This window comes from Chlamydotis macqueenii, chromosome 1 (assembly GCF_036417535.1).
Source record: "Chlamydotis macqueenii isolate bChlMac1 chromosome 1, bChlMac1.mat, whole genome shotgun sequence".
In the NCBI taxonomy this organism is placed as follows: Eukaryota; Metazoa; Chordata; class Aves; order Otidiformes; family Otididae; genus Chlamydotis; species Chlamydotis macqueenii.
In genome coordinates this window covers 146,945,357-146,965,481 of record NC_141556.1, presented here as the reverse complement: position 1 = coordinate 146,965,481, position 20,125 = coordinate 146,945,357, and the positions used below count along the sequence as shown (strand labels likewise).

The following is a 20,125-nucleotide window of genomic DNA, read 5'->3' as shown; positions in this document are numbered from 1 at the left end:
AGCATTATATATTGAAATGCTCCCTACTTCCCTGATTCTGATAAAGCAGATTGCTTCTCTTTGAAAGCTAGTATTTTGTCATATTATGAAATACTTGTATTACACTGAATAATCCAGATTTACTGTTGTTCTGGTTGTTACTGTTTGAGAAGCTGATGCTGATTATATGTAGAACAAGTGATTCATTGTCTTTTTTTTTTTTTTTTTTTTTTTTCCCCCAGGTAGCAGTCACAAACTAAATCTGGTTAAATCTGGTCTGGAAAATATTGCTAAGAAATCACATTTATTGCATTCTTCAATACAGCACAGGGGAACAAAACAGTATATGAGTTGCAATAAAAATAGTTCTTAAATGTGTTTTACCTCAATATAAATCCACCCAAATTGTAGACTGAAATCTCTTTATAGGCAAAGCATTAAGTCTTCTGCTTCTGGAAAGTCTATCCCCTTCCCCTTGTTTTATTTTATGTTGAAATGACTGGGAATGCAATATTGGAACCTGTTTTCAGCTTCTCATAAAATTAACTTACGGCTTATGCAAGCATAAACTCCATGGAACATTTTTTCCAGGACAAATCCCCTTTTATCTAAGCCTGGAAGTATTTGCAGAATTTCAGAGGCTTAGAACGTCAGATTTCTCGAAAGGACATGCCAGGATTTCTTCACATTTTTTAATTAAACTTTTGTTTTCCAAAAACTTTGAAGACTTTGTACCTTTCATCAGCAGTTTGGGCCCCTTACAGTCTGCTGTGCAGTTTCTATAACCAACACTGCAGAGTCTGTGTGATTCCGACCTGCGCAAACAATAGCGCTATTGCTGCGGCGCTATTTAATCTTTCTTCCCTTGGCTGTGCCCGTACAGATGATTTTATGACCGTTCACAACAGTTTGTGCGTGTTGACGCAGCTGTGCTTTATTTAAGTAAGAAAAAAATGTAATCTGCAAATAATCTTGACAGCTGTGGTTCGTGTAGTACAGAGAACTTGCTGAGGGTAGCTCCTCAGGTAATTAGTGATCATGGATAAGTGTCATATACATATGACAATGTTTGTTATTACTGCCTTTTTATTGCTTTATTGGCATCAGGAGACCAGCTAGGGATGTTAGGGGGTGTGATCTTTATGTTACTGGCACAGAGAACCCTGGGAAGCTGCCAACAGTTGTTAAGTAGAAATTTAAATCTATTTTGAAGTCTTTTTCCAGTCTAACTTCTACCCAGAGATTTGTATGAGAGAGGCAAATAACATCCTGCAGTGGTTATAGAAAAGAAGCTGACTCTGTTTACCATCTGTATTTATGTGATTCAGCAGTGTTTAAGTATAGACAAGACTGTCCTATACTTTTTCTTTTCTATAAACAAGCCTGACTGCAGTTAATGGTTATGGCAAGATTTGCCTGTGCACCTTCTAAGTGAGAAGTAACCAAAATGGGAAGATCCCAATGCCTAGGCAGGCGGCTTTTTTTTTTTTTTTTGAGCACCCTGTTTATAGTAACTCTTAAACTTTATAAAAATGTCCATGTGCAAAAGCTTGCTTTTGTATGGGAGTTAGCTTTATTTTAAAAGTTAAAGTACTGTGTGTGTAATTGGGTTTCCACCTGCCTACAGTTTTATTTCTGGGAGATTACAAAGCCTTTCCCTATTTTCTTCCTACTCTCAAAATGAACCGTTTCTTCTGGTGGTAGTGAAGAAGGCTGCAGAAGTTACTTGTAAAGGAGTTAGGAGCACAGTGTATGGCAGGTGTTCTGCAAAGGCAGAACTCCCCAGTCCAACGCTTCTTATGAAAACAGGTAAAGTTTCGAAGGAGGGATTCTGAAAAAGGCAGTCTTGGAGAGGAGGAGTATGAGGGTGGAGTAATAACAAACATTTCAACTTTTACTTGGTCTTTGTAAAAATGAGCCTGTCTCCTCGGTTGTTTGCTTTTCATTCTGAATTTGCTTATTTCCCAAATCTGAAAAATGTAAGCAGAGTTTCCAACCCACTTTTGCTTTTTTTCTCCCGTGGCAGTGAAACTTATCATTCCTTGGGTTGAAGTCCAGAAGCTGGAAAGAACCTCCAACGTCTTCATGACCGACACGGTCCGCGTCACCACTCCAAATAAAGAGCGCGACTTCTCCACGTTCCTCAATATTGCCGAGGCTTTCAGGATCATGGAGCAACTGGCAGATGTGACGCTACGAAGGCTACTGGATAATGAGATCTTTGAACTGGATCCAGGCCTACAGGATCCTACTCAGATTACCAAGAGGTAAAAGCTAAGTTGCTGTGTGAGCAGTGGTGGGCTTCGTGGTTTGTTTTGTTAGCTGGGTGAAATTTGAAAGGTTTACTTGACTGGGCAGAAAAGAGATTTTATAACGTATTATTATGTATTTAGTAGGTGCATTTTAACTTGTGTGCCAGATACTTTTTTCCATTTTATTTTCTTCCCTTAAATGTCACTGTGGTTTTTTGTTTGTTTGTTTTAAAAGTACCATTCCCTGTAGAAGGGGAGATTGCAGCAAGGGATATTTTCCATATTCCCTAAAGAGCAACATTATTTTGTTGATAAGTTTGGCTATGTGTAGGCTTTCCTAGTGCTGTCAATTCTGTAGAATTATTGCTTTTGATCTTACCTGAAACATGGAGTTTCCCGCTAGCATGATTGCCGAAGCCGATTTAGCAAGCAGTTGTAGGACTGAGAAACCCACAGGCAGTTGCAGCAGATTAATACGCTGTTGTCTGCTCTGCCCCATGCATCCCTGAAATGCATCTCTGCATTCCTCTCCCACTGCAGAAATGCATTGGGCTCTCAGGGGGAAGATTGATAACTATTTCTCTGCCAGTAGCACAACACACAACTTTGTGTTTTATTTGCTGCTGTGGGAAACGGGAAGGGAAACTGCCCAGAGGAATTTTAGGTGGGCAGGGTGGAATAGCCCAAACTGGAATTTGCCTGCAGCATCGTGGTTAAGGTGCTGGTTTAAAATACTTCTTTTCTGAACGGGCTGTGAGTGGAGCACAGGGAGAGCTCTTCCTTCCTCTCTCTGTGCCAGAGGTATGAAAGGAATTACCCAGGTGTTCCTTCCTGGCTAAATATAAGGAATGCACGGTATAATTTCCCAAAACACAGAGGCATGTCCAGTAGCCGTTTTATTGTTTCTGAGGGGCATTTTCGCAATGGTGTTGGGTGTACATCTCAGCTAAACACTTCTGCAAAGTTCCGTAATGGAGTTTAAAACAATAAAACACACTTTCTCTGCAACTTCATGTGCACACACTGACACCAGGATTTCAATCATGATATCATCAAGGAATTAATTTGAGGTGACACAGTGATGAGCAGCCACAAACATCTTTGCAGACTTTTTTTTTTTTTTTGATAGGCAGGGTTCTTTTAAACACAAGAGCTACTGTTGTTTTTATGTGTTTGTAACTGGGTGTTGTTAACATTGTAGGCTTTTGGCCCAAGAATTGTAGGGTATGTGCTTTGACTAATGTAGGATATGGCTTTGAGCGATAGGTTGTATCTAAGCCCCCTTCCACACTTTACCATTCCACCCTCCTCCCGCTTTTGGACTGAAAAGTCAGGTACACAAAGCAAGGGAGGTAAATACAGAGGAGATGTAACAAAAAACTGAGGGGAGGTATTTTCAGCATCTACTGATTTTTTAACTCATCATAGTCACTTCCTAAAAGTGTCTTTGAATCAGGGGTACTAACTGAATGGAAAATACGAAGAAACTAAAACTCCAGTTGCAAATAAAAGTATAAGCTTAGTAATATGCTGTAATAAGGAGGTTCTCAGGCTATCAACCTGTAAGTAGCTTGTGCCGTTTTTGAAAAGTAGTATGTTTATTAGCAAACAAGCAACAGAAACCATCCCACACGCTTATTCAAACACGTTTTTTCCTCTCCTTCCCTCCAACTTAAAAAAAAAAAAAATAGGGGGGAGGAGGCAGAGGAGAAGGAAGTATAAAAATATATTTACTGATAAAAATATATTTACTGGAGAGTTCCTGAGCAAGATGTTCTCTAACCTGTGCTGATGCTGATGTGCTGTAACTTGAGATGGCAGAAAGGAAAACATGGAACATGGAAGATGCCAAAATCCAGTTTTCTCTGCGTGAAGTAGATAGTGGTTGGATAAGTTGCTGTTTCTGGTGCCCTTTGTCACACTTCAGCAACCACTTTGATGTAACATGATGAAGCAAGACTGTGGTTTGAATAGTGGATAAACTGGTTTTTAATACTAACATGTTTTGGGGGTTTGAACTTTTTTGGTGGGTAAAGTTTTTGTTGATGCTTTTTTTCCCGAAACCATTGTAGTACTACAGGAACAGCTCTTTTTCTCTTGACATTTTTTTTTTCCCTAATAATTCTCTTTGTTAATTCTTGTGCATGGTTTGGAAGGAAATACTAGTGCATCAAAATGAAAGCAATAATCCACTACATCATTAAAGTTATTCCAGCTGTGTCAGATTAATGAAGTTGCTATAAATTTCTTTTGTTTGTTAGGCTTTTTTTTTTTCTTTGCAAGAAGCTTGTCTCAGTGTCTTTATTTTTTTAAAATGCATTTTTCATGTCGTCATGATCTGTATATTCTACATTCTGAAAACCAGAAAGTTTTGCTGCTGTTCCTGAGGCTCTTGGGGTCATCCTGCTGAGCAGTGGGGGGATGGGACTCAGAGAGGCTGTGGGATTAGGCCCATAGTCTGTGACACAAATTACATCATGGCCAGAGTCAAACAAGTTAAAACACAAGTTTCTGTGATGCTTAATGAAAGGATAAGGCTTGGAACAATGGATTACAAAGGGATTAATGGCAATTAAGTTAATTGCCCTAAAAAGCAAAATGAAGCTGAGGTGTTTGATAACTACAAATGCCGGGGTTTTTTTTGTGGATATTTTCAGGTGCCACACAATTGTACTGGAACATAGGGTAACTGTTTTTCTTTGTGAACAAGAAGGTCACTAAAATATCTGATATAGATTTCTTGTACTTCTTATTTCCATCTCTTTCAGGATGCAAGGATATTCATTGCATTCCTCAAATGAAATGAGGAAATTGGCCAGAGCAGAACAGGTGATTTAAAAGCTTTAATGCCAGTGTCAGTCAGATTTCAAAAGTATGATACATTTCTCCAGGCTCTAACCAGCTTGGTTGCTTTTCTTCATGTCTAACTGTGAATTGCCAGTGAGGATGGCTTTGCTTCATATGGAGGCAAAGGAAGTTTTTAACACTGGTCTAAGCTGAAAGAAACTGTTTGAAGTATCCTGAATCGTAAATGTCACTTCAGCTCGTATTAATTCCTTCAGAGAGGGAATCCGAGAATGCCATAAACCTTCAGCAATGAGGAGGATGTGCCTAGAAAGAACCTTCTTTTATTGCTTCTGCCTGGCAAAAGGCAGCGTTTGGATTATCTCTGTGTGTCATTCATGACAGATTATTGCCTAACCTGTTTTTAAGGATTTCTGGTAATGGAAATAACCAGGATCCATACCAGTACTTCACTGTCTTGTCATTGAAAAGTCTTTCTGAAGTCTAACGTGAATCATTCATGCTGCTTTTTGAGTCTGTTACTTCTTGTCCTGCCTAGTGCTATTGAAAGGATCAGATGTTCTCTCTTTCTTTAGTTTGTGTATTTGGAGGTTGGTATGCATCTCCTTTCTCTTTTCTTCTTTAAACTGTACTACCCTAGTTCAGCCAGGTTTTTCTTACTGGCCTTGACTCTAGCCTTTCAGGTCGCTCTTCTCTGGATGTTTGTCGCAGGCGTGGGGTGGTGAGATACAGGATTGCCCCCGACACCTTGCTGGTGCTGACCAGGGCGGGAGCAATATGACCATCTCAGTGGTAGCTCCGGGATTGCTGTGCTGCATCTTGGTGATTGCGCACTTCTGCAGCCCGGCACGGTGCTCCTCTTCCTCCTGTGAACCTGAAGCTGTTGGCTCGTGTTCAGCTTGTTATCCCTTGTAAAATTTAATAATGACAATCTCTGATGCATCATGCAGATTGCTGATGAAGACGTTGAACAGAAGCTAGTCCAGAACAGACCTCTAGGGAGGTCCTCTCTGTACAACCTTCCAGTTTACCAGAGAGCCTTTAAGGGCTGCTTTTTGGGGTACTCTTTATTTTCAGCTGGCGTAGTACAACAGTTTTTCACTTTGCTTCAGTTTTATTAGTCCCATATGTGAGGAAATTTTAAGACTTTCATGAAGTCTGTCTAAAACAGGCATCGCATCTCCTCCATCTGCCAGTCCGGTGTTCCTGCTACATAAGGGAATGACGTTCAGTTTACATGTGTCCTGACAAGTCCATGTTGGCTCTTCTCAGATGACTTCTACTAGCTTGCTTACAAGAAGCCTTTCTTGCCATACGAATTTAGCAGTTCCTCCAGTATGCAAGACATATATAATTGGATGTGTTATTTCCAAAATCGGTAACTTTCTGGAGTCTGAGTAGAAAGAAGAGTCTGGTAATTGGTCTCTAAAAGCAAGAGATCAATGAGTTCTGTTTAGATGTTAGCTAGGCAGCAAGTGACTCAGCAGAGCTAAAGTCTTGCCAAGTTGACTTCTGTTAGAATTAAAGCAGAGAAAAACATTTGACAGTGAGGATATAATTTTAAGTGTCCTGATACTTTTAGGCATTTTGTTAGTTTTGTGTGTTATTTCCTTTAATTTAAAACTCTTGGAAGGTAATGTAGGGGTCACACACAAGGAGTTACAGCAGTTCAGACTTGCCGTGCGCTTTGAAGTGCTGGAGTTGGAGGCAGTCCAGGATCCCGTAACGTGCAAGTCGAGAACTGCACTTGGAAAGAATTGCTGAGTTTTTTGAAAAGTAAGGAACAAGGCAATTGCATCTTCTTGCCTTTTATTCTTCTGATGCATTTGTAAACACTGAATAAATATTATTTTTACATAATGATAGCATTCCTTCTTTTTGTTAGGTACAGCTCAGTATGCTGCATTTGCTTGAAAACCAGGAAATTGTTAAGTCAGAAGAAAAAATTTCAGATGGATTGGGCTGCAGGTAGAAAGGTTGCGTTTCTGTTTGGCATTGGAGGTATTGTGAAACTCAAAATGGAAGCTGTGGGACCTAGTGACATGGGCCAGTCGCCGCATCTTTGCTCTATCATGTTTAAACAGTTGCCTGTCTTGTTTTAGGAGCTAATTTTGTTTGTGGGTTTTTTTTTGGAGTTACAGGGTTTGGTTTGTTTTTTTTTAACCAGCTGTAATTTTGTTTGGCTGTATTTATGAAGGGAAGCAATTGCTTTAAGCCCTAGAATTTGCCTGCCTAACAGGAAATCTTTTTACGGTGTGCCACTTTCTAATAAAACTTCTTTGAGCCCACAGTGGTAAGTGCTGACAGCATTTCATCCCGGTGCTACCATTTTCCTTTCCGGGATCCCTGCCGCCAGCAGGCTGGCCCCTGTTTCGGCACTTGTCTCTAGGGCAGCCCTGGCTGCGGTGTGGTCTCTGCAGTGCCCTGCGTGACCCTGCGTCCTGAGTCATGGGGGACAGGCATTTCCACAGATGTTAGGGTTGGCAGCCTTCCCCTGGTATGAGGTGAAGGGGGCTGGATGCAGTGCTTGGTGAGTTTACTTAGTTTCATATGCAGGAAATGTCATTCTTCAGCTTAAAAACCTGTGGCTTCTTGTCTGAAAGGCCCCACACCTGGAGCCTGCAGCCCCAAGAGGTGCAGCAAAAATCCCAAATGCTCGGAAACAGCAGATTTTGGAGCATTAGAAAGAATCAGCTCTTCAATAAGAGGCAATCTCTGCCTCAGCAGAGGTCCCACTCTTCTATATAGTGCCTCTTTACACCTAAAGGTATAGCAATTTTCACAACCGAGTAGATCCAGGGAGGGAGGGTCTTACCTTCTCAGCACAATAGCAGGAGAGCACAGCTCTGCCTGGACCTGGCTGCAGATGCTATCAGCAGCTTTCATCTGTGCTGTGCAGAAATGGAAAATATTTTAGTGGTGAGTTAAGTAGGAGGCATATCCTGATCCAGCTTTGTCACAATAGCAGATCACTGTGGGCACTTATCAGAGCTGCTCTTGCTGTGGAATTTTAACTCGGGAGCAAAGTTTTTGTCTTCCTTCACGAAGAGGGTTTCTCTTTCTTCTTTGTGAAAAAACAGGAGATGATTTGTCTGTTTTCCTTGGATAATCTTATTAAGGAAGATAATGCTTGAGAAGGAAACAGCAGCCAAACACTGGTCGAGCGCATTCTGTCTTTTCTGTGGGTAGCAGATACAGATCCACCCTTCTCAGGTCCCGTTTTTTTCTCTGTTGTTCTCCTCCCTGTTTCACATGGCTGTAGTTTTCTCTATGGATTAAACTGAAATAAAAAAACCCAGACAATTGATTTACTTACTAGAGCAGAGGCTTCATCTGTCTCAATTTATTTTTAAACATCAGGGCTGGGGTAGAGGGTAGGTGTCTGCAGAAGGAGGAGGGTGAGGGCAGGAGCAGAGAGGGGACTTGCAGCACCAAGGTACCACTCCCTGTTATGTTTCAGCCCACGCTTTAAATTCTTTCAGTGGAACAAAGTCAAGCTTTTTTTTTTCTTTTTTTTTCCTCCTTCCCCTAAAGTGAATCATGTTTGGAAAAATTTACTCATAGTAAAGAAAATGATAGAATTTAAGCCCTAATGTTTCTGGAGCTGCTGTTGGTGAGCTAATAGCCATGGCCTGTTTATAATGTAATTGCATAGCTCTCTAAATTACTGCAGACTTCTTCATTAAAAAAGGAGGAGAAAAAAAAATAATCTCCAAAGCTGAATCTGTGTAACTGTAGCTCAGTAATGAAAGCTTCATTTATTTAAATTTTTCTCACCTGGAAAGAAAGCCAAGTCCAAACTGAACATAGCTGGTGCTGTTATTCCCAACCGAGTCTGTAAGTGACCTGAAACTGTTTTGCATCTTGCAACTGTTCTGAGGGCTCTCAGAGGTTGATGCCTCTTCAGCGAAGGATGCAATGATGTAAACGCCACCATCATTAACTCTTCTGTTACTGACCACTTCAGAAGTACTCGTCGAGCACATGCATTACTTTTGAATGCAGGTGCAAACCCCTGGGGTGATGCTGGTAATGCTACTGGGAGGAGAAATAAGCAATGTAAAGCTAATCTCCATTACTCTGTTCATCAGATGAAAGATTTAGTTATCTCCTGGGCATTGAATTCTGTAACTCTTTGAGGCTGCAAAGTGGTACAGCAGCTATAGAAAATGCGTAGTTAAATAATAATTTAAAAAAAAACCAGCTGATTTAAATTAGCGTTCTTTCCTTTCCTGGTCATTTCAGTAGTTGCTTTTGATCATATTGTTAAACAAGCAAGTGTTGATGATTCTTTTTTTGTATGTCAAAGTTGGTCTTTTATCAGCCTGTTCACACAGGCAGTGAACATTGCTGTGCGTGGTGCTTTTGGTCTGTATCCCTCACTCTTGGTGAGGCTAACAAGAAAATGAACCTTGCGCTGGATGTCCTGGCTTTCAGGGTCTTGTGATTTCATCTTACTGCTTTCTCTTAAGGGATCTTGAAGCCAGAGCGCAGAATGAATTCTTTCGGGCCTTCTTCAGATTGCCCAGGAAGGAGAAGCTGCATGAAGTTGTAGACTGTTCTCTCTGGACGCCGTTTAGTCGCTGTCACACAGCGGGAAGGATGTATACTTCGGACAGTTATATCTGTTTTGCCAGCAAAGAAAATGGCTGCTGCAATGTTATCATCCCACTTAGAGAGGTAGAGTTGTTTGCTTGTTTCATTTTGAGTCTCTCTGCCTTTTTCTGCTGTAAGCATCCACTGTCACTTGACTTATCTGCAAACTGTTGTTTGATGAAAAAGAGTAGGATGTTTGTGTGTATCGTGCCTACAGAATTGTTGAAAAGCTTGTTCTGAGGCTCATTAGGGCATAACCTCCTAAAAATATGCATGGGTAGCTCAACATGGTCCCCAAAGTGAAGTATGGACAGGTAACAGAGCAGGACAGAGCAGTGCAAAAGCAGAGTCTGCTCAGTCCAAGACTCGGTCGTGCTCCCGTCCCAGCTCCACAAACACGTATGTCCAGTTTTATGTTGATGGAGACTTCAGCTTGGACCGTTCTAGCAGTATAAAAGCATCCTTGTCTGGGATTGAGACTTAGAAGTGTTGAAGCTCTCCTTCCATAGACAAGTTTTAGCAAACCTTTGGATACTTTGCAAACCCGTAAGGCAGAGAGAAAAAGGAGATGTTCTGGAGGCAGTGACAAGCTGCCATGTTTCCAGGAAATCAGAGACTTATTTAAAGGGACTTGAGGATGCATGGGAAGGTGGTGGGAGTGGAAGAGGAGAAGGAAGATGTCAGCAAACACCTGCCTGATCTGCTGTGGATACAAGGCTGTTACGATGTTTTAATTAAAACTTTCCTTTCATCCTTGACTAATAACAGAGTAACATAGAAATACCCTAACTGTAGCAACTTACCTTCCGCTGTTACAGAAATGGAAAACAGTAAGAGAACAGTGTTATATACTTAATTAGAAACAACAAAATAACTGTTTTCCCCTATCCTCAGGAGAGTGAAAGTAAATTTCCTTCTCCGTCGCTCAGAACTTGATCAAGTTGATCCTTTGCTAAATCTTGTTTTAATCATCACTCCCCTTTCTTTCTTTCCCCTCAGTCCACTCTCCAGAAGTGGGCCTCAAAGTCATTTTAAAAAAGAAAAAAAAAAAAGCAGCTGGGATACTTTTTGATGCCTGCTTTGAGCTTCTGAAGAGACCATAAACGTGTAGGATGTGTCTGATCAAGGAAAGTCAATATGAATAACCATGTTTAAAGCATGTGCGTAAATGAATGCTGTGTTTGTACATTTTGGTACGTGTAGAATATTTTAAGATGTTTCTGTGGATGTGCTGCATAATGTGTTTTCTGTAATGTTTCTGGAAAAGGTAATCAGTATAGAGAAGATGGAGGACACAAGCCTTCTCCCTAATCCCATCATTGTTAGCATAAGGAGTAAGATGGCCTTTCAGTTCATTGAGCTGAAGGAGCGGGATACTTTGGTGGAGAACCTTCTCCAGAGGCTAAAAGAAGTGAACTCCAGCAACCCAGTGCACTGTAACAACTTGCAAAATGAGAACCAGGTACTGAACTTCTGGTGGGTTTTTTTTTTTTTGGGTTTTTTTTTTTTTTTTTTTTTTTTTGATTATGAATTCAACTTGTTTGCCTGTAAGTCAGCAGCGTGCTCTTACAGTGAAGAGGACCGACAGCATATGGGGCTGTACTAGCAGGAGTGTAACCAGCAGGTCAAGAGATGTCTCTATTCCCTGTTATTCAGTGCTTCTGAGGCTGATCAGGAGTACTGTGTCCAGTTTTGACTCTACCCCACCACAAAAGAAGAGCATTGACAAATTGGAGTGAGTCTAGTGGAGGGCCACAAGATGATCAGGGGCTGGAGCACATGCTTTATGAGGAGAGGTTGAGGAAGCAGGCCTTGTTCAGCCTGACTTCCATCACCTAATGGGGAGTTCCAGAGAATGTGGAACCAGACTTTTCTTGGAGGTGCCAGCTGAAGGATAAGTGGCAACACCCACAAGATGCAGCAAGGGAAAGTCTGAATAGATGAAGAGAGAGAGATTTCCTCTGAAGGGTGGGCAGAGCTGGGCCAAGCTGCCCAGAGAGGCTATGGACTCCACTTCTTGGAGCTGCTCAACTCAACTGGACACAGCCTCCGGCAACCTAGTCTGAGGGGCTGTGCTTTGAGCAAGGGATTGAAAAAGATGGTCTACTCCAACCTAAATTATTTTCTGATTCTGTTTCTCACATACTAACCAAAGTAAAATATTGTTTGTTAGTTTGTCATCAAGGACACTAAGAATTTACTAACAACTTATGTTTTAAAGTAACAACACTTTTTCTGACATACCAAGACTAATTTGAATAAAGTCTTGCATAAAGCCTTTCCTCCTGAAAGATGTGAAATGTTTTGACGCAGAAGAAAAAGGCTAATCCAACTCTGTGTCTTGAAGACATTTGAGGACATACTTCTTAGCCTGTTCTTGGTCATTACTGCTTTGATTCTGCGTTGCAGAACAGTCCTGCCTTTGGATCATCTTGCGTGCTCAGGGACGGTGAGCCTGCGCGTCCGGGAGCAGAGGCTTCACAAAGCAAGGAGAGAAGTGAATGTGGAAAGGAGAGCAATTATTTGCTCAATGCAGAAGCACTAAGGTCGGACTTCCATCAGTCAGGAACGGTGGGCCTTGATTTTGGAAAGGTATGTAAAATTTGGGGAAGTTTTAAGAGGTTTTTTTTAATTTGGGGTGACACTCAGATACTCCTTTTTAGTAAAATGAACTCTGTATTGACTGGAGAAGTTAGATACAGGATAATGGCTTTTCTATTTGTGTGGAGTTTTTCCTTCTCCCTCTCCCCCATTTCTTTCTGGGGAATATTTATAATTTTTCTCCCTGTCTGATCAGTTATGTCTGCTCCTGTGGGGTGAATTGTATATGCAAAATAGGGCAAGTTGTAGTCCTTAGAGCAGACTTCCGATATCCATTGGTAATGGAAATACCTTGCAGAATTCCTAATATGTAAAATGTATCTGTTTACCAATTCTCACATGCACACGATTTGTTCTTTTAAAAGATATCTTCTTGTTCCCAGTCTAGGGAGCAAATCAAGGAGAGCCTGTGGGATGACCATTTTCTAGAATATGGCAGAACCGTGTGCATGTTTCGCACAGAGAAGATCAGAAAACTTGTTGCTATGGGAATCCCTGAATCCTTAAGGGGCAAACTCTGGCTGCTCTTCTCAGGTGGGCACGCTTAGAAATACTGGCTGTAGGCATCATCTGATTCTGAACATGGCAAAATATTTAGGCAAGAAATCTCCCAAGGGCAATTAAATATCCTTTATGTGGAGCTTATAGTAGCTCTTATAGAAGAGAGATGATCAGCTACTGAACTAATAAGTGCAAGAAAGTACCTAGGCAGATCTGTAAAAATTTCATTTCTGGATAATATAACATGATCTGCAGAAGAATTGAAATAACATCTACCTCATCTGTGTAATTTAAAATTAACGTCATGTTTTGATAAAATAACATTTGTTTTCAAGCAGCAATTAGATTGTAGCATAAATATTGATTTAACCCTAGACAAATCAAATTATTGCAAAATAATGACATCCTAAAGTCAGCAGTCCTGCTTCTACTTTTTGTTGAATATTGGCAGGGATAATAGAAACTGGAGATGGAAAAAACAACTGATTTCATCCACAGATCTGGCGGAGCCAGAATGTGCCTACAATATGATCTCAAGTTTAGTCCTTAATCCAGTATGCGACTTGTTCAAACATTTGTAAAAAGTATTCGTTCACATGGAGTTTTTCCACCTTGGAGGGTGTGAACAGCGCTGAGTACATTTCTCCCAGTAACACTTTCTTGCGGGGAGGTTTTCTGCTCAATCTCGGTAATAAGGTGTTTTGAATTATGTTGCATCATAGAAGTTTTGCTGATATTTATCTTGTGTGCAAGACATGTATTCTGCTAGGACACTTTTTCGGTCTGGAGATTTCACTATATTCATGGATCTTGGGGAAAACCATCTTGCTTACATCTTTTTGAGCAGTAATACCCACAACATGTAAGTTTAGCATCATCCTAACCCACTTGCATGTTCCTCTTTCTCTCTTCTGGCTGCCTTCAGATGCCGTGACGGATCTCGCCTCGCATCCCGGTTACTACGTACATTTGGTGGAGGCATCCATGGGCAAGTGCTGTATGGCAACGGAGGAGATCGAGCGTGACCTCCACCGCTCGCTGCCTGAACACCCCGCCTTCCAGAGCGAGACGGGGATAGCTGCCCTGAGACGGGTGCTCACGGCATACGCACACAGGAACCCCAAAATAGGATACTGCCAGGTAAAAATCTCCCAGTGGGATAACGCTCGCCGCTTTTTTCCCTCTTTCTGCTCTCTCATTGTTATCATTCTTTTGGGAGTATTTTTAATGGTAGTTTTGATAAATAATGTCTTTTCAGTTAAGAAAATTACGTTATTTTAGATATTAAATGAAATTTACTCTGGAAAACAAGTGCATAGGCTGGTACTCTGGCTTAACAAGTTTTCCCTCAGTGTTTTCCAAACAGCATTTAGAGTTAAAGGAATGGGGAAAAAAAAATGTTTCTGATGCTTCAGCTTGTGCAAAAGTGCATTTCTTAGCCAGAACTTAGAGATAGTGCAAAGTAAATTCTCTTGCACAGATGAAATTCATGCAGAGCACTGGTTTGATGAAATAAAGTTCTGCTCTTTTCTGCCAAAATGGATGAGAAATTATGAAGTACTTTACCTAGCTGGCCAGCTAAAATAATAACTCTACCTTCTGTACAGCTCCCTGAATTCAGATTAACATCAGACCAGTTCCAAATCCCTTATCTTCTTTCAAAATACAAATATGGGGAGAAGGGGAAAGCAGCCCCAAAACATCTTGCACTGTCAGTTACCTACTTTGTACCTGAGTAAATCCAGTACTGTGCTTTTCCCCACTGTTTCTATTGCTCTTAGGAAAAGCAGTATGCATAAGCTTGAACAACTTGTTATACCTTTGGGCTGCAGTTATGTATTCACTGTATTATCTTTCTCTTGCTGTTTGTTTTTTTTTTCTTTAGTTGTTTACATCATGTCAGGCTACTTTTCTTTCTTTAAAAATAGCCGCAATTTAGCTTTTGTGAGTAGGATTTGCTGTCACTAACAAATCCCATTTTCTTCTTTGCCCTTGTAAGTCTATGAATATTTTGACCTCTGTGCTGCTGTTGTATGCCAAAGAGGAAGAAGCCTTTTGGCTGCTGGTTGCTGTATGCGAGCGAATGCTGCCGGATTACTTCAATCACCGAGTGATAGGTGAGCTTGTGCCTCTCTTCTTGTTAAATGGGAAGGGGCAGCCGAATGGCACTGGGGTGAGTAAGGTGCTCACGGATCTTCTGAGGTCCAGACCCCGTGGGTGAGGTGGTCCATCGACTTGTGCAATGATGTGCAGGGACAGCAGTGGTGGCTGCTCAGGTTCCAGCTGGGGTTGATTTTAGTTTGAAGGGTTTGAACTGCAAGAACTATAAATATGTACTCAGCTTTTACATGTGATTTTTTTATTTTTTTTTTATTTTTTTTTTATTTTTTTTTCCCCCCCTTGGTGGGTCGGAGGGCAGTGGCACTTTGGCCTGCTAGGTAAAAATAGAAGAGCTTGTGTGTCTTGGTTAGGAGTGTTCAGTATTAGAGACTTGAGCTGTTTAAGGTGGACCTAGGAAAGATCTGCTAGGGCAGCTGTTTCTGATCTGACGTGTCTGCGTTGCCTGGCTGCTGCAGTAATACGGGCTTGCATCTAAACTGGCCCTTTGTAGTGAGGGCTGCTACAAAACCCTCTGGATGTGAGATGCAGCATTAAGAAATAAGCCCAGTCTCTGCTGTGCGTGTGCTGCGTCTCCTGTGCTTTGCGGTGCAACTATTTTTAAGACTGTTGTGCAAACGCCTGTCTAATGCACAGAAGGAGAGGGGCTGAGCAGCTTGACGCAGTAATTGCAGGTATGCACACAAGAAAGAGTATTTGTTCTTTGCAGTCGCTTTACTGCCTCCTCTTAGAAAAAAGTTTGATAGCTTTTCCCTCTTTAATGCTAAATGGTAGTGGTTCTGCAACCTAGAAACGATGTGGGCACTCTTGTGCTGCCTGGGGAGCGGGAGGAAGTGTCAGAGAAGATTTCCAATCTTTTGCTTGGAGGATGGGATTGTCATACCTCCCTCCTGACACTGTGCCGCTGCACGGTTATTGTCTTGTCACTGAACTGACAGGTAAGGTAAGTTAAAGCAGATTTATTCCAAAGTTAGCTGGATGCTTAGGATGTTTTGTGGTGCTTTGAATGCCATTGGTATTTTCAGCTAGTGGATTGGGCACTGTAGCTGTCCCACTTGTCAGAACTTTGGTTCTTGTCTCCAAACATGACTTTAAACACTGATCTCAGTGACTTACTCCCACTTTTGTCTCTCTGCTTCCTTGTTTAAAATAGAAATACAGCTTATCTGTCCTTGTGCCATTTTAGATATCATCAGCCTAGGGGCTGCCTTGAGTTACTGATAATTTCGGTGCTTACTGGGTTGCTGCCCATCGGTAGCATTCTTCACACCCAACTAAACCTGAATGGTCCTACATGGATGGCCATATCACTGTCCTGAGTTGTACTTAAATTTGGGTTTCTATTTTGCCCGTCACTCACCATGGCTACAGCCTACATTGTTCAAGTGCTGATAGTCTTGCTTGTCTTGTCTCTGTTGTCCTGTCCTCTGTACCCAAAGGAGTGGTACCATGGGCAAGTAGTACCATGAGGGGTACTGCCGTGGCTCACCATCGTGCAAAGGGCTTCAGCTCAGAAGTTCTCCTGCTCCTCCTAGTCAAAAAGCAGCAGTACAGTTTTGCAGCACGGTTGCTTCGCTGAGCAGTTACTTTGCAGCTTTGATTTACTCTGTAACTTAGCACGGCCAAATCAGTGCTACTGATCTTGTCCACCCTGCCCCTCCTTTGGTTCCTGTTGCTTGAGGTAGTGTTCTTGGCTTCACATTCCAGTTGACCTTCTTTTTTGATTTCCAACCAGCTCTTGTATAAACTTTGTATTGTTTCTTCCTGCTTAACACTTCCAAGACCCAACTTTTCCTCTTTGTCCACACTGCCAACACTGTTGTCCACATTTTGATCTCTCTGTAACTTTGGTGATCTCTGACCTTGGTACTCATCACTGTGCTTTTCCTCTTCAGTGTCAGCCAGTAATCTCTGCAGTCAAAACAGCTATGGAATTAATGACCTTGGGTATTCAGGCCGCCTTAGCTCCATCTTCTCTTGGGTTTTTTCTTTATGACATTCTGAATATTTTAAAAAATTTTAAGTTTTTGCTTTCAAAACTTAGGCAATTCAGTCCTGCTCAGCCTTTTAACTTTTATCACATGATCAACTCCTGCCTTCAGCCTTGACAGTTATGACCGCTCTGCCTTTTAACAAGCGTTTTCATCATTTTGGTGCTTGCAAATGGGAAAAGTCCCAGTCTCTCCTCCTTCAGGAACTCCCTCCATCCTTCTCCCTTCTGCTATGCATAGAGGAAATTAAAAGCAGATAGGTCCAAGGTAGAAACAAGTTGTACGTGGGTCAGGAGTGGTGACGAGGGTCATGCATATCCTATTCTCATCTTACCTTGACTTTTCCATCCTTTCCATAAGGCAGAAGGACATTTCACCCCACTTTATATATTAGATAGTCATAATTTTGCTATTATAATTCTTGAAACAGTGGAAAACCTCACTTCATTTCTCTGATTTGCCTTTTCAGTCTTGGAGATGTCATTTAGTTTGTGCCTTGGGTCATAATTTTTTAAATGGATACTCCGGTATTTTCCTACCTCTTTATGGTTTCATACTGTATACATTAGAGGTTCAGTTGCTCAGATATCACAGTTTCTGGGAGCCTAATGAAAAGGTGGGCATAAAGGTCACTGAATACACATAGACTTTTGTCTACAGTGTCAACACTTAATTATAATACGATCTTCTGCAAAAGACATGGGTAGCACTGCACATTTCTTTTAAACATTTGCTTTTGCCAATCTCTCCTGTGCTGCCTCAGAGCCTGGAATTATATTTTTATAGGTGTTTGCTTATCTGTCTCTGTCTTCCCTTAAATACCACTAAACTTGGGTCTGTTTTTTTTTGTCTATGTTAACTATTTAAATGTTTGTATTAAGCTTGTTAAAAAAAAACCTAAACAAAACCTGCCCTCTGTTGAGTAGCCCCAGTCTATTTTCTGCTCTGTTTTCTTTGCCTTTCTTGTTTATGACCATCTGACGTGAGAAGGCTATCTCTTCAAAGCAAAGCACCATGCTTGATGTGTTTCTCAAAAGTTCTTTGTATGTCCCTGGGCACTTATTTTTGATCTGTGGTGCTGTCATGTTTGTTCAGCCACCAGCAGAAGCTCTTTGTGGCTTGATGTGAAAAGTTCTAAGACAGAGAAATGTCATAGCTGGGTTGTTTTTTTGTTTTTTGGGGTTTTTTTGTGATCTGGATGCAAAGGCAAAAAATGCTGGCTCTCTGCCACAAATTGTCCAGGTTATATTCTGCTTTTGGACAACAGAAGTTTTGAGTGATAAGGGTCTATGTGTCTCAGGAATTTCATAGCGATTAAAGTTGTCTCTTAATACTAGCAGAATATGAACTATGAGAAAGAAATGAAATAACTTGAAAGGAAAGACACAATAATTGAAAAGCTAACAGCATTTTGTATTCAGGAACATTTTTGACTGCCCCTGATGTGGCAGATCTGGTTTGTAGATACAGGCTGCTTCAGCAATATGAAACTATATTGATTCTACAATAGCTGCTGACAAAGCAGGACTGAGCTAGTAGCTGAAACAGCCCAAATCTGCTCCTTTTGGAAAGACTGGGTGGGACACTTAGGAAAGCTTATATCTGGGCATTGCAGAAATCTTTTGTTCTTAAAATACATCTAAATATATATGCACGTAAGTATAAATATATAGATGTGCATATATTTCTGTGTAAATATTTTTCTTCCTGTTTAGTGTGTGTAGCCATATCTGGATTTCCATCTTGTATGTTCTCAGTTAGAAGTAAAACTCTACTGTCTGCTTGCTTGAGTATGTACACTGGAGAGGAATATGCACTGTCTTCTGTTCATTGCATAGATCCCAGGTCGAATGGTAAAATGCTTTAAGATTGCTTTTGCTAGCATTTAATTATTATGTGCTCTTTTAGCCAAAAACAACGGCTGCTGCTATTACTGTTTCATTGCACCCTAAAAGCCCTTAGCAGAATCAACATGATCTTTTTTTCAGAAAGTTGTACAGTAAGGATTACGGACGTGAGAGTTGGGGCTGAGATCAAAGCCGGAAGATCACGGGATTTTTCGTTGTAGGTGTGTGTGTGCACATATATTGTCAGTTTAAATTTTAAGAAAGTCTTGCAGTGGATAGTTGACAGCGATCGTGAGCTTTAAAGAGTATTTTTTCCTCTGTCAGTCCTGGCTAATACTGTTTCTTTATGACTTGCAGGTGCTCAGGTAGACCAGTCGGTGTTTGAAGAGCTTATAAAGGAGCAACTTCCAGAGCTGGCTGAACATATGAAGGATCTGACAACCTTAGCTTCCATCTCTCTTTCGTGGTTCCTTACCCTTTTCCTTAGCATCATGCCCCTGGAAAGCGCTGTGAATGTTGTGGACTGCTTCTTCTATGACGGGATCAAAGCCATTTTCCAGCTGGGCTTGGCCATACTGGAAGCCAACGCTGTGGATCTGTGTAACAGCAAGGACGATGGGCAGGCCCTGATGATCCTGAGCAGGTATGGCCACGCAGGAGTGCTCCTTCCATCGCCAACCATTCTGCTGTAAAACAAAGACATTTTGGTGCCGTTATGATAAGGACGGGGCTCTGTAGGCATCGGCAGGACCCTCCATGATACCTTGCTGCTGCTGCTTTCATAGTGTCTGCCTTAAACAATGGGCTTTGTTCATCAGACAAGTAGATGTCCTGTGACATTTCCTGGCAGCGCCAAGACATGCATCGACTGCGTCAGTGTGCAATATTTACTGCTGCTCTTCGTGCCTTCCCTAGGGTGACGGGCTTCCTGCTCCAGACTTCAAGGAGACAGAAGTTTTCTTCCTTGGGCAGCATTTAGTCATTTGGCTGGCTTGCCGTACCTCAGATGAGTAATCATGAAGGCATTTTTGAAAAGCCTAGCAGCCCAAAAACCAATTTATTTCTAAATCTGAGCCAGAAGACTTGTTTGCTTATTTATCTTGAGAACAGAACAGTGCAGAGTAATCTGTGTTGCTTATGTTTCTTTCCTTCAGGTTTTTAGAGCATGTCAAAAATGAGGAAAGCCCTCTGCCACCTATTGGTAATCACCATGCGTTCTTCAGCGATGACCAGGAAGCCTCTCCAGCGACTGAAATAGCTAACCTGATTCATGACTCCTATGAGGTAAAATACTTCTCCATCTCTACTGGTCAGTTAAGTTAAAATTTTTAAAAAGAAGGTGGTTAAATTTAACATGGATGTTTTGAAAGTTAATACCTATATTTACAGATGTCTTGAGTAAGTGCTGAAATGCACAATGCTAGGTGTAGTATAA

The 20,125-nt window shown here is 41.3% G+C and overlaps 1 protein-coding gene across 2 annotated transcripts in view; it reads left to right on the top strand.

Annotated features, from left to right (window-relative positions):
• TBC1D8 (TBC1 domain family member 8) overlaps positions 1-20,125 on the top strand; it is a 49,459-nt gene that overhangs the window by 22,268 nt on the left and 7,066 nt on the right. For both annotated transcript variants that reach the window (XM_086769464.1, XM_086769460.1), the window contains exons 5-13: positions 2,006-2,246; positions 9,509-9,716; positions 10,900-11,094; positions 12,042-12,224; positions 12,617-12,767; positions 13,660-13,874; positions 14,734-14,851; positions 19,048-19,333; positions 19,845-19,974. In XM_086769464.1, the coding sequence (XP_086625590.1) occupies positions 2,006-2,246; positions 9,509-9,716; positions 10,900-11,094; positions 12,042-12,224; positions 12,617-12,767; positions 13,660-13,874; positions 14,734-14,851; positions 19,048-19,333; positions 19,845-19,974 (1,727 nt within the window). The remainder of the gene's footprint in view (positions 1-2,005; positions 2,247-9,508; positions 9,717-10,899; positions 11,095-12,041; positions 12,225-12,616; positions 12,768-13,659; positions 13,875-14,733; positions 14,852-19,047; positions 19,334-19,844; positions 19,975-20,125) is intronic.